Genomic DNA, 14,303 nt, shown 5'->3' with positions numbered 1-14,303 from the left:
TTTTTTTTTTTTTTTTTTATCCCACATCTGCAGTGGTCTTGCAGACCTCTATCACAGGTAGTCCATCCGTGATCGGCGAAGGTAAAGAACACGCACACCACTCGTTTTCGGCGAAACAAAAACCCTAACTCTAACCCTAAACCCATACACTAATCCTAACCACCGGGTGTGCGTATTCTTTACCTTCGCCCCGTGATCACCTAGTCTATGTATTTTCCCAACAATATAGAATTTGTTGCTACATCGTCTGACGTGCCCTTTTCTTTTTATGTTAGTAGATTTGATTTGAGGGAGATTTGACTGCTATTTGTAGCAGTCCGATCGAGTACTTTAAATAGGTACGGGCAGCCTTTTTGGAGAAGTAGGCTGCATGAGGTATTACTAAAAAAAATTCAAGGAAACTTTTCGTTAAGTGTGCCATATAGGAAGACACGCGGGCAGCAGTTTGCCTGTGACTGACTTAGAAGGTTCCTTGGCTCCTGTGAGATGTTGGAACGTGCAAAGTTACGCCCCTTCTTCTGTATCACTACACATTGATTTATGACCTCATGACTTAGACCTCATGATCACTAGTTAAGTTCTGTATTTTAACCTCGCAATTAATATCTGTTGATAGAATTAACAGGTGTTTAACCAGAAATTTGAAACAAGTGAGTCCAAAGTCTCAGTTTTCAGTGTTACGACAATGAATATAAGACATAATGTGGAATATACGAAGATTTCTTTGTGCTTATACACGTTTAGCGTTTTCCGAAAAGCAATCAACTGGAAGCTAAACTAAAAAAAAAAACTCTACACCAGTGCTTCTCAAAGTAGGTTACAAGATATCCATGGTTTCATGGAAAAAGTTCAAGGGTTCTGTGAGATAAGGTGACTTTTTCGTTGACAGAAACTGTATGGAAGCCCGTTGTGTGTGTGTGTGTGTATGTATCAGGGCCGGCAACTCAGGCAGTCACCCGGGGCGTGACAAAGACAAGGAAATATCCTCGACCGTTAGCTTGTACACGCCGAAGTTCAACTTGCCCGGGGCGCCAGCAACCCTAAGGGCGGCCCTGGCATGTATGTATGTATGTGAGTGAAATAAATCTCAGAAATGGTTTGCCTTACACAGAAATTGCAGAAGCTACTTAAGGATACTGCAAGCTCTTCTACTGATGGTAGCTAAAGCTATCTTGATGATGGAAACCCTTCAGTATCATTGTCAGATATTTCAGGATCACAAGCGTTTCACCCCTCAGCCTATACGCTTCGACGGAGAGGATCAGCGAGGACTGAATTAGTATTCACTCGCATGAAAGGTCACACAAGCGATTTCAACCAAAACCCCTTTGAATTCGTCCAAACTGTCATGGCTATCTCTTAGGTGGCTTTTGGCAAGTGTTTAGGTTCCAAATTGATCCCCTGCTGGAAATAGCGCACCGAACTTGCTGGAAATCGCACCAGCCGACTTCAATGGAGAATAAAGTTACATGCCATCATTCGACAAGAGATTCATCTAACAAGTCTTGATAATTGACTTTCTTCGGGTGGTGAGATCCATCCACCTAGCAACGACAATTGTTTTTATGTTCCCAGTTAGCAGGAACATGTTTATTGTAGGGCTGTTACTGCCACCCCTTCCGGAAAGATGACTTACTCTTTAGATTCACTTGCATTTCTCAGTCTGAGGCATGATGCAAAATAGAAAACGTCCCCGCCAATCTGCTTTTGTTTTAGGAGCCTTATCATTTTCCCTTAGGAGTTTGATATCTTTGAATGGTGATGACCGAGGCTTCATTCTCTACAGGTCCGTCCGTGTGAAAATTTCTATAAGAACCTTATCGCCCCTCCACCTGTATCAGACTTCTTCCAGTGCCATAGGGTATCCGGTCAAAACGTGGTTCAAGGTACAAACAGTTGCTCCACACCGCTTGCAGGATGTGTCTTCCTGCTTGCCTTGGACTGTAAGGGTTATTTGGTTTGACAAAATATAAGCAACGGTGCGTAGGAGTGAGGACAATTTTCTCACGTCAGTACTTCCATCACTGAGTGGAACATAGAAGTCTTGCTGTACAGGTTAACTGAGTTGAAATTTGGGGTAACACTCAACCATTTCGCTGGAATTTACTATGCAATCTCTCCAATTGATTTCCCAGAGTTATAATGAACGACCACTGCAGTCTGATTATGGTGCCATACTGGAAGTGATAGACTTTTTTCCTCCAAATTGTTGGAATCTCAGATTGCTAAAGATGTTATTGGTCAATTCGTTTTATGATACTTAGGTTCCGAGATTTTCCTGGACTGAATTTCATACGTGACTATACGGTCATCTTTCCAAGTGAGCTCAAGATTCGCCATGTTCCTTGGATGGTTGATCTCATGACTGTTGTGCCATCACCGAAGATATCTTGTATTGTCATCTGTTTCTGGTTCTCTAGACTACTTTCTTCCCACCATTTATTGGAGGTTCACAGCATCCATAAACAAGACCACGGACAATGTTCACTCTGCCAAAATACCCGAGTCCTTGTCGTTTGGTGATGAAATTCCCACAGTGAACCTCATCTTTAACGAATATATGTGCGACATCACGAGCTTGACTATAGCTTCTGGTATTTGGTAGTACTCCAATACACTTTAGATTAGCTTGTGAGGCACACTTTGGTGGGCTTTGATGAGGTCCTAAATATGCTATAGAAGTATGCTATTCCTTTTTGCCTCCTTGATGATGTGGTTGATTACTGATGTAAGATCAAGGCACCCAGAGTATATCGGGACCCAGCATTTTTGGAGACACTTGTTGATGCACTCATTGGCGAGTAGATATGCTGTTAATCTTGGCAATTGTTTTATCTCTGTTCGGCACTGTTGTAATCTTAATAATGTTAGATTATTATAAAGCCCACTTCGGTATACACAGTATTGCTATTAGCTCTGTAAGACACGACTTTCAACACAGTCCTATTTTTTATTCGGCACTTAAGGCCTTAACACAGAGGGGGACACTACAAGGACAGACAAAGCAATACAATACGTGGGGTACAAAGAATGACTGATGAATGAAATGAATTACTTACAATGAGGTGATGAAATCGCTTACGAGTCCCCCAAAACTCGCAGTTTCATTTAACAGTTTTCTCATACAGTTAATGATCATATTTTTTTATTAACAATTGAAAGTGGCCACAGCTCCTCTACCGTTACTACACTTGGCAGGGTGTCGTAGCCCACGTATAATCCACTTATTTTAAACTTGTCCGGGTGTATCCGTTGCAGTCTCTGCATCACATACTCTTCCACCAATATAGCTTTTTTTTTTCTTCAAACGTTTCAGGGTCCAGTTTAAGTCTTACTAATCCTTTTATTCTTGCAATCGTCTTTTCCAACTCTAAATCCTTGTCGTAAAAAATCACTGTTTTGATATTTTTATAATCAACTTTTCCAATTACCTTCCCTTCCATCCTTGCTCTTGTCTGCTCGTCTATTATCTTGTTCGACCAATTCCTCCGCTTTTCCTTTCTTTTCATTTTTTCGTGCTCTGTATCTTGGGTTCGATTCTCAGCTTCGTCTTTTTCGGTTTCCATTTCCTTCTCCGTCTTTTTTTTTTCCTCCTCTCTTTTTTGGGGGGTCCTTTGGCGGCGATTCAGTCCGCATACGCTTTCTATCTGTTTCTTGAGAAATTTTCTCGCACTCCACAATCTCCACCTGCTTTTTCTCCACCTCCTCTTGTACGCCTTCCACCATCTCCTCTTAACAGACCTCTATTTCATCCACTTGTACTTCTCTGCGGGGACACACCGCCTGCATGTGTCCCCTACTTTTACATTTATAACATATTGGTGGTCTTCCCTCCACCACAACTTTCAGTCGTGTTCCGTCGGGGAGCTCCACCTCTTCTGCTATGTTGTGCAGATCTGGCAAGGTTATGTGCACGAGCGCATCCACACCGAATCCCCACCATGGCCGACGTCACCTTACTTATTGTGACTGGATCATTCTACTCGTCACGTGGGAGGGGTGTACCATTATTACTAATTCCTACAACATCTCTCTAAGTTTTTCTTAGAACTGTCATTTTATTCAGCAATGATTTTTTTATTCACTCCACCTCCCCTTTCCGAGATTTTTTTTTCGAACAATTTAATATTTTTTTCTCTTGGCATCTTTTTTCAGGAACACTGTATGTTTTCTTTTCCTCTCATTTGTACGCCTGGGTTCAATCACTTGTCGTGACGTTGATACTTGGGACGTATCGTACAACCATTCCATGGGGTTCCTCCAACTTCTTTGGTTCAGTTTCCACGAATCTCTTTTTCAGTTGGTTCCTGTGTCTCTTTTGTATGCCTTTTCTACTTTTTACCCAATATATCATTTTACCTATGCACTAGGTTATTACGCCATCTTCCCAACCCTGCTTTCCATTCTTGTATGGCCTCATATACACCTTTTCACCAACTTAAAAAAATCTTGTTATGTCTTCCCTGGCACTTTTTCTTTTCTTGCCAGGTAGCATTTCATCAAAAATTGATTTTACTTTCCTTACAATCATTAGCTCCGCTGGTGAGTTACCTGCTGGTGTATTTGGATTTGGTGTCACACGATACACTCTTAAATATTGTTGAGTGACCTCCTCATTTGATTTTCTAATGGCTCTTTCGAAGGTATCGACAAAGCGTTCTGCCTGTCCATTAGATCTGGGGTGGTATGGCGCCGTAGTTATATGTTCTACTACCAACGTTTCACAATTTTTTTTGAATTCGCTCGACACAAATTACGTTCCATTGCCAGACACTATCTTATTTGGGATGCCAAATCTTGCAAACAATTCGTGTAAAAACTATATCACAGTTGAGTAGGTTGTTTTTTTTACACTTGTAAATTTTAGGCCATATTGAAAAACTATCAACTATCACTTAGTAGTAAGAACCATTTAATGGACTCGCTACATCGATGTGTAGTCTCGACCACGGAACATCTACGTTTTTCTAAGGTTCGCCTTTTATCGTGGGAATTTTTTTCGTGAACGGTGCATTTAGTTTTGATTTAAATATATGTGTTCTACTTTGTTTTACTGCGATTTTTTCGTTTCAGTCCTTCAGCCGCATTTGAACGTTCGACTGAGGCGATTATATTTCTACGCAAAACACTTATGGGTGTATTCCATAAACTGAATAGTTTTATCCACTTTATACCATATAAATTAAGTGAATGTTTTAATACATATATCATAGCCTTTTTCGTTTGACCTCGAAATGTTACGTCACATACGTATTCACCGATAAAATATAATCTATTACCAGTAACACCATGTGCTACCTTTTTAGATTTAATTAATTTCGGCTTACTGATATGTTCCAACGTTTTTTCGTTTATAATAGTCATGTCACTACATGTGTCGAACTTCAGTTTTACACTCGTATTTTTAATTTTCACATGTACGAATTTTCTGTTCGTTGTATTACCCATTTATTTTTTTCGATGACAAAATATATTTTTTTCCCTTTATTCTGACGTTTTATCATTTTCTTTCTACAGTGCGTCTTAATTGTCCTATATTTCCTCAATGAAAACACTCTGCTTTTTTAAATGGACAACTTTTCCTCAGGTCCATATCAACACATGCAAAACATGGGTTTATATCCTGGTGTTTGTCGTGTTTTTTAGAAAACACTTTATCTCTATTCAGACTATTCCACACTAGTTTTACTTGGGAACAATCTTTGTGTTCAATTTCCTCTGTGTCATGTCTTAATTTAAGTAGCCTTTCACCTTCTTCAGACACTTTTTGCTCAGGTTTGCAAGAATTCTAGTTCTGACGTCTGCGTTCTTTTTGGCAGTTAGTCCCTGTATGAAAATCAGGCAATTGAACATATCTGAAAATAATGTATCCAGCTTAAACTTCTCGCATTCCCTGATTACTCTAACAGCATATGTAATACAGTCTTCGTCGTTGTTTTTCTCTATGTTCAAACACTTCCAACGTTTGTTGAACAATGAGCTTTTTTCACTGAAAATTTTACACAATATATCAATTGAGTCATTAAAATTTGTCCGAAGGTTTTCTTGGAAGTGCATAATTACTGTTGTCTGTTGCTGCCAGTTTTCTCAAAATTAAGCGCGTTTTCATCTCGTCGTCCCAATCTTTACATTCTTTCTCGAAGATTTGCTCATATCTTCTGTAGTATTCTTCGAAGTTAACTCCTTTGTCAGGTTCGTACTTGAACTCTGTTTTGGAGTTCGCGACATAGTCTGGCGAGAACACTTTTTTCTGAATTTCCTGACGACTTCATGAATTGCAGTATTTGTTACTGTAATAGTTTTTGTTGTTCTTTCAGTTGTTGTTGCTGTTTTTGCAACTCGAGCAAACCGGCCAACAAATTTTCCATGATTTTTACGATTTTTTTCGTAAAATTCACTCAACAGTAACATTATGAGTTTGTTAACTCCTCAAAAGTTGTTAATTCACCGTGAGTTGTTAAAATCCTCGTCGTCACTGTTGTAATCCTTATAATGTTGGATTATTAAAACACCCACTTCGGTATACGCAGTATCGCTATTAGTACCCACGTGGTTGGGGTGTACTATTATTACTAATTCCCTACAACAGCAATGATGGACTAAAAGCTCTTTCCTTCCACATCTAACGGAGATCTCTAAAAGCTGATCAAGACCTGCTGAGTTTTCTTTTCTTTTGAGATAAATATATGTTCTCATGCATATAGTTGCATTTCTAGACATACGCAAATACTGAACTACTAATTTTACAAATTTTTACAGTTCAATTGATAGCTGAAATCTGTAATCTTCCAATTAGTTTTCTCCTTTTGGGGTTTGAGAAGCCTAATTTTTCAAGACTGGCGCTTAAGCAGTTTGTTACACATCCCAGTGCCCCAATAATTACAGGTATAAACCCGAACTTGTAATTTGGATAGAGTAACTGTAAATTTCTCAACAGTTCAACGTAGGTGTTTTCTTTTTCACTGATCTTCAGCTTTGTGTTGACGTTCAGTGGGCATGTCCCAAATCACTCTGTCTGCTCTATTATTTTTACATTTTATTGAGGCATTCCACCAGTACTTTTTCATACTATGAATGGCTATGGCTCTACTATACTCTGGGTTCTTATCTCTTTGGCCTTAGCATTATCCTTCCGTCGGATCTCCTTATACAGTGTCTTGGCTACATCATGTCTCACCGGTAGATAATACAGCGATAACAATTTTGGAAAATTGCTTATGATGTGAGTGATATATCTTCGGTGTTAACTCCATAGAGTCTGCATCAATTATCACATTTTGATGTTTTCTGCGTCGCTGTCCTTTCTGTGCATCAGGTATTTGGTTATTTCCTGTTCTTGGATGGCAAACGCATACCCTTCACAGTGTGAGTTAGTAATCCGGTTTGTTGGACCATGATAGACTACTTTGATTATTAATATTACTGCTGTAGTGACGCGTTTGGCCGCCATCTTGGGAAGTGCCATCGCGCATGTGCAAGGGATTTGCCGTCAGTGGAAGTACCCGAGCACGCACGCGCAATGCAACAGGTAGAGAGAAAGAAATAGCGTTCGCTCTCTTCCCTCTCTAGCAGCGGTGGCGACAATACGTATCTCTCAGCTCGACCCCGACATGTGGCCGAAGCTTCTTTGGTATTCTAGCGGCATGCCTATTCACCCAGGAACTAAACGGCTCTACACCAACCTAGAATAAACTATTGATCTGCTGTTACCGTTATCCCTCGTGTTGTATTTCTGAATTTTAATGATTAATATAAGAACTGGGGAGAGACGGCCGAGCCGTCATATCTCATCCAACTCTTATACTGCCATACAAAAGCAGCGTGCTGGCAGAAACGTGAGCACGCCGGGCGAACTGCTTAGCTGTGAAGTTAATACGTAAGTTTAAGTTGAACTGTTTATTGAACTGTTTATTGAACTGTTTATTGAACTGTTTATTGAACTGTTTATTGAACTGTTGATTGAATTGTTGTTTAATTGTTGCCGTTGTTGATTGGTTAATTGTTGTTTTGTTTCCCATTGTGGGAAAATGGAGAAGGCGCCGGAGGCAGGCCCCAGTTATGCAGCCACAACGAGCAAAGGAGTAGGCGTGCAAGAGTTAGAGGTCCGAGAAATAAAAGTGGAGCCCAGAAAGATGAAGGAAAGTGAAAAATTAACCACTAAGGAAGGTAACATAGTGAAGCTAACGCCACCGGAAGAGTTATCGGCCAACGTGTTAAAAAGAACGGTAACATTTAAAACCATGAAGACAGCTACGAGGAAAATAGAGATTGCGCCGATAGAAGCCATAGAGGAATGTATTAAGGAATTGTAAAGAGTTACAACATACGTTACAAGAGGGAGGAGATACGCCACTGTGGAGGTGCGCTTCACAACGGAGGAGGAAGCGATAAAGCACTCCACAGAGGCAATAAGGTCTGAAGAATGGGTGCTCTTGCCTTCGTACTGCGGCAAACGTGTGGCTAAAGTGTGAGTGGGTAGGGTGCTACCCGAATTAAAAGAAGAATGGCTGATGACAGCAGTAACATATACTATGAAGGATGGAATGATCTTGAAGGTTACTAGGACCCAGAAAGTAAACTACTGAGGGTATGGTATCGAATTAACTATACAGGCAATTACGGAGGATTTGAACAGTGTAGTGGATGAGATTCTGCTGCCAGAAGATGTAAGATTGAGACTTATTGTGGAGGAAAGGCCGCCGATATGTTTCACATGTGGAGAGAGGGGCCACATGAAGGCGTGGTGCGCCCAAAGAGAACAACAAGCAGAATAGGTGGAGAGAAAGGAGAGTGTGGACCAGATCATAGTAACAGAAAAAGAAACAGAGAATGGATTTACTATGGTTAAAAAGAAAAGAAAGAGGTGCGGAGGAATGAGTTCTCCGCCAGAGAAACAGAAAAAGAAGAGAGAAGAGGTGAGAAAAGAAACTGTGAAGGAGAGCAGTAGGAAGGAAGAAAAAAAGGGAAAGTAAAAAGAAAGTGGAGTTACCAGTGAAGATACCGGTTGTTCCAGTGGAGAAGGAATCGGAAATATAACTGCAGGAAGGAGAGTTGGAGAGATTATTTAGGATAGAGGAAGGAAAAAGATAACTAAAAGTACAAAGGAAAGAAGATACGAGGAGGAGATGGAATGTGGGATTATGTGACATACCCAAAGAATGTAGAAACAGTAAAAAAGATTATTAAGTTTAATTCAATAGTAAGAGTGAAGGTGCCTTCATACGTCTACGTAGAGGATATGAAGGTAATACTGATTGAAGAAGAGAACTACAGAAAGTTGAAAGAGATGTGTAGATAGTGTTGACCCACCAGGAGTGGAGGTGGAATTCAAGGAGTTGCCACCAGTAGTGAATATGAGAGATATTGAACCACTGATGAAATTCTACTAAAAGAGAGAAAAAAAGTATGTTAAATGTTATTTTTAGGAAAATAATGGTGATAAGAGTAGGAAAAAGGACAATTGTAGACAGTACATATAATGGTTCAAATGGTACCGCATGGGAGTGGGGCCCGTGAGGCCATTTTCATTTTTTTCATTATTATATAATTTCATCCCATTTACATTCGTTTTATGCTTTTGTCCCCACTGTGGTCTTGTCTGTCCTTGTGGTGTCCGCATCTGTGTTTAGGGCTTTATGCCTAATAAAGAAATCGGTCTTTCGTCTGAGTTCAAATTCTGCCGAGGTCGACCTTGCCTATCATCCTTTCGAAGTCGATAAATTAAGTACCAGTTACGCACTGGGGTCGATGTAATCGACTTAATCACTTTGTCTGTCCTTGTTTGTTCCTACTATGTTTAGCCCCTTGTGGGCAATAAAGAAATCTGAAACGTTAGCACGCTGGGAGAAATGCTTAGTGGTATATCATCTGTCTTTATGTTCTGAGTTCAAATTCCGCCAAGGTCGACTTTGCCTTTCATCCTTTCGAGGTCGATAAATTAAGTACCAGTTGCGTACTGGGGTCGGTCTAATCGACTGCCCCCCCCCTCAGAATTTCGAGCCTTGTGCCTAGATTAGAAAAGAATGTTACTGCCATACTGGAGCTTTCAGTTAACATATCCATGCATGGTCTTCTTCTGATACACACTCATCCTTTCATCTGATAATACGCTGCGGTAGAGTCGTGCAATTTCTTTGGGTATATACTCAAAGTTGTCAGACAAGGAACGCTGCTTGAGGAGCTACTTTCCAAGTCTCATGTCATTTGCCTCTTGTGTGCAAACTTGGTCTTGGGATGCACTTCGACACTTGATGGTTAAAAGATGTTGCTGGAGGGATGCGATATGATATTCAAAGGTAGTTTTGGTCGATGCTAAGCCTCTGCCTTTTTGTTTTCATTTTAATTATAGGCGGTTTACGTTTCTGTTGAAGTGAAAATTATTTGTGCTGGTTCCGGGTTTTTACATCAATAGCTCAGATGTCATAAAGCGTCCAATCAAGTAACCCAAATGTTGGTATGAGTACTGTACTGCAAACGCATTGTGAGTTACTGTTTTACTAAATGCAGAGAGTTCTGAAGTTCTTTTCTTCCTTATTCGGCTGTAATACTCTTTAGTGACACGTGTCCTGATACAGGTGCTATCATAAGATATATTTTCATCTACCCCTAGGTATCTGTAACATTCCTCATCACTTATGTATGTATGTAAGTATGTCATTATTCAGTTTAATTTCAAGATTTCTTGCCAATATAGGAAGAGCCGGTTTCTAACCTAGATCCAAGGCTCCTTCATTGGAATTTCAACAGCATCAATAGGATGTTTTTGGATGCATGCATATGTGTAGATTTGTATATTTTGTTTTATGTATGTATTCTTATATCTAGACATGCTCATATATACTTAAATGTTAAACTTCTGGAAAGTTTTACAGATTTTTACAGTTCCAGTGATGGCTTGGATCTGTAGTCTTCGAATCAGCTTTCTCCTTTCTGTTTTTGAGAAGCCTAATTTCTCAAGATTGGTATTTAGGCAGTGAGGCAGTGTGTTACATATCCCAGGGCCCCAATGTAGGTATGTAGGCAGGGCCAGCTCAGGGTACCTGCAACTCGGGGAGCCATGTGCTTTTTAGTCTACATTTAGCCTCAATGATGTTATGTTATCTCTGAATTCATATTTTATTATATGTATGCATTCATGTTCACGCGAGACGGAAAGAGTGAGATTGTGTCGGGGTTATATAATACTTTTATATAACACACGTAACGTGCGCATCAGCCAGAGAATAATTTATCTCCAAAGTAAGTTTGACTGAATACGTATGTTTGATTTGAAATCTCTCTCTCTCTCTTTCTCTCTTTCTCTCTCTTTCTCTCTTTCTCTCTCTCTCTCTTTCTCTCTCTCTCTGTGTTATTGGTAATAACATGCATATATTCCATGTATCGAAAGCCAATCTTATTTTTTGTTTACTTACGAATTGGTAAATAAACTGTTTTACTATATACACCGCTGAGGCAGGGTCGGACTTTCAGAATCGCTATAACTACTGTACAGAAAAGAGAAAAGGCAAAGAATTAGGTGATTTTTTTACCTTTTGTGAAAGAATTTTTGGCATCGAGTTGATGAAGATTCATATTTCTTGTCAAAAACATTTAACTTTTTACACATTTGCCATCCAATTCCTTTACGAAATGAAAAATTGGTTCTCCTATTGCAACGTAACTGTGTGTGTGTGAGTGTGTTTATATATATTGTTGTTTCTATCTATCTATCTATCTATCTATATATATATATATATATATATATATATATATATATATATATATATATATATGTATATGTATAATGTATACACGCGCGCACACACATATATATGTAGTAAAGAGAGAGAGAGATGTTTCTCCTTTTCGAAGTGTATGTGTGAGGTGTTACTCTAAAATATTCATTATATGTCTGCCACCCGCTTCCTAAACCTCTGCCGTAGATCCGTAAAACCGACAACACGCAAACAATACAGTTAACTTACCACCCCACAAATAACTGGATATCGTTTTGTATTCTGAATAGTATTTTTATTATCTATTAAACGCTAATTTTTAAAATGTAACTAATGTTTTTTTCTTACATATGTTGACAATATAAATGTGATAGAACATACTTTATTGTTTTTCAACAGCGTAAAACTTCTTTTTGTGTCTAGGGAGAGTAATTATAAAGTATTTACACTGGTGAGATGTAAATAAAAACGAAGTAAAAATTCTTGTTTAGTAAAAAAGAGAAAGATAACTATGATTCTCAAGTAAGTAATAATAAAAACACATTTCGTTTCTTATTGTTTTTGTTTTCTTTAATAATTCTGGTATATGTTTATTTTTTTTTATACAGGATGTGAAATCGAAACCTTTAGAAATAAACCTGATTACCTCGTAAAACAACGCCTATTATTTAATGAGCGCATATAAGTATTGTCAAGCCAGAAGTTGTTACAATCCGCGACAATCAACACCAACCCTTGATCGTCAATAGTAAATCCGAAGCGAAGACAAAATGTTGGAAACTTTACTTGGTGACGACAGAGAACTTGTGAAATATATAAGTATATACTTTTACATTTTCGCAGTGGTCACATTCATAATGCTCTTCATAACTCCGGCACCCTATGGTCGCTATTCTTCTCGCGTTTGGGGTTACTTAATTAATTGCAAGGTTGCTTGGGTTATACAAGAATCGCCGTGCCTCTGGCTCCCCGCGTGCCTCTTTCTATTCACCGACTCACCCCAGTTGAAAGAATGGCCCAACAGAATCCTTTTATGCCTTTTTCTGTTGCATTATTTCCAAAGGTAATGTTGTCTTTTACTCCATGTTTGGGTATTTATGCTAATGCTGACCAAAAATTGTGTAACCATTTATTACATCTGCTTACTTGGATATTTTACTTCATCGCTGTCGTCTGTCTGTGTATCTGCCTCTCTTTCACTCACTCTTTCTTTCTCTCTCACTCCCTTTCTTACTCTGTCTGATTGTCTCTCTCACCGTCACACGCGCACGTACACTACGTATGTATCTTTATTTTTGAAGTTTTGAGTTGGAAACATCATTTCTGTTTCATTTTACAGGTGACATTTTAGATTAAAATTTTCAAAAGATATTAATATATTTCACTTATATGCACACACATTATTATTACCACGATCATAAAATTATATTATAATAATTACACTTTTCTTATTTTCGTTTTTTACACGATTTATATATTAATACCCACGGTGTTATTTCATTTATTTTGTAATCCATGTTTTGTCCCACGTGGTCAAAACTAAAAACATTAAAACCGCCGCCACCACCACCACCATCATCATCAGTAGCATCATCATCACACCAGCATGTTCGTGCTGTCAGAAATGCCAGCAGTTTATCAACCTTTTAGCTTTCAGATTACTCGGTCAAATTTAACAATTATTTAGTCACAATGTTTTAAATTTATCATACATTATCTTGCCGCTTTGAGATTTCAATGATGTGATAGTTCATATTTTTTTCTAGAATAGCATTGCAGGGTAGGTGTGAGAAACCTGATCTGGCCAGTTTGAACAAAAAAACAGAATATTTGGGCTGGATATTGCTAGTTTGAATACTAAAAGGTTAATGATACAAAATTTCACATCAAAACAATGGGAGAAACCAAAGGTAAATGTCAGCAATTAAGTACATACACAAAATGAAAACACATGGCTTAGTGGTTAGGGTATCTGGTTCACGACTGTAAGGTCGTGAGTTCAATTCCGGCGACTTTATTTCAATCAGCTGTACCTGTATTTTAAAGGGCTGGCCTCGTCACATTCTATGTCATGCTGAATCTCTCTGAGGACTACATTAAGGGTACATGTGTCTGTAGAGTGCTCAGCTATATTCATGTTAATTTCACGAGCAGGCTGTTCCCTTGACTGGATCAACTGGAACCCACATTGTCATAACTGAGTACCAAAGAGATATATGCAGAATTGAAGCACTAGCACAATCAGATACACACAGGCACACACATGCATATATATATATATATACATGAAGCATTCACTTTTTCATACTCATATGAATTAGACAGATTTTTGTATAGCCAGATGCCATTCTCGTTTTGTCAACCCCCTCCTGTTTTTAAGTAATGTTATATTTCACAATGCCCAGACATTGGAAAATTGTAAACAAAGAACACTTTTTTTTATATCAATGGCATTCTACTCTCTTACAACTGTTGCCTGATGTCAAGGCAAGGAGACAGTAAAACAAACAAATACACACACACACGTACATACACATACATATATATACACATAAATATATATGCTTATTCCCATATATATATATACAC

General features: G+C 38.7%; 1 protein-coding gene across 7 annotated transcripts in view; it reads left to right on the top strand.

Moving 5' to 3' along the window:
* The window catches only part of LOC106875622 (3-oxo-5-alpha-steroid 4-dehydrogenase 1), a 53,793-nt gene that overhangs the window by 8,974 nt on the left and 30,516 nt on the right, over positions 1-14,303 (top strand). For 2 of the 7 annotated variants that reach the window (XM_014923849.2, XM_014923844.2), the window contains exon 2: positions 12,323-12,777. In XM_014923849.2, coding sequence (XP_014779335.1) covers positions 12,485-12,777 — 293 coding nt within the window. In that variant the 5' untranslated portion in view covers positions 12,323-12,484. Of the gene's footprint in view, positions 1-10,479; positions 10,645-11,140; positions 11,239-11,364; positions 11,516-11,903; positions 12,041-12,161; positions 12,237-12,322; positions 12,778-14,303 lie in introns of those variants that run through there. The other 5 variants (XM_014923850.2, XM_014923846.2, XM_014923845.2 and 2 more) reach the window with 5 other exon arrangements.

Source organism: Octopus bimaculoides, chromosome 11 (genome assembly GCF_001194135.2).
Source record: "Octopus bimaculoides isolate UCB-OBI-ISO-001 chromosome 11, ASM119413v2, whole genome shotgun sequence".
Classification (NCBI taxonomy): domain Eukaryota; kingdom Metazoa; phylum Mollusca; class Cephalopoda; order Octopoda; family Octopodidae; genus Octopus; species Octopus bimaculoides.
The sequence above is the reverse complement of the archived record's forward strand: the minus strand, read 5'-3'. Positions and strand labels throughout refer to the sequence as shown.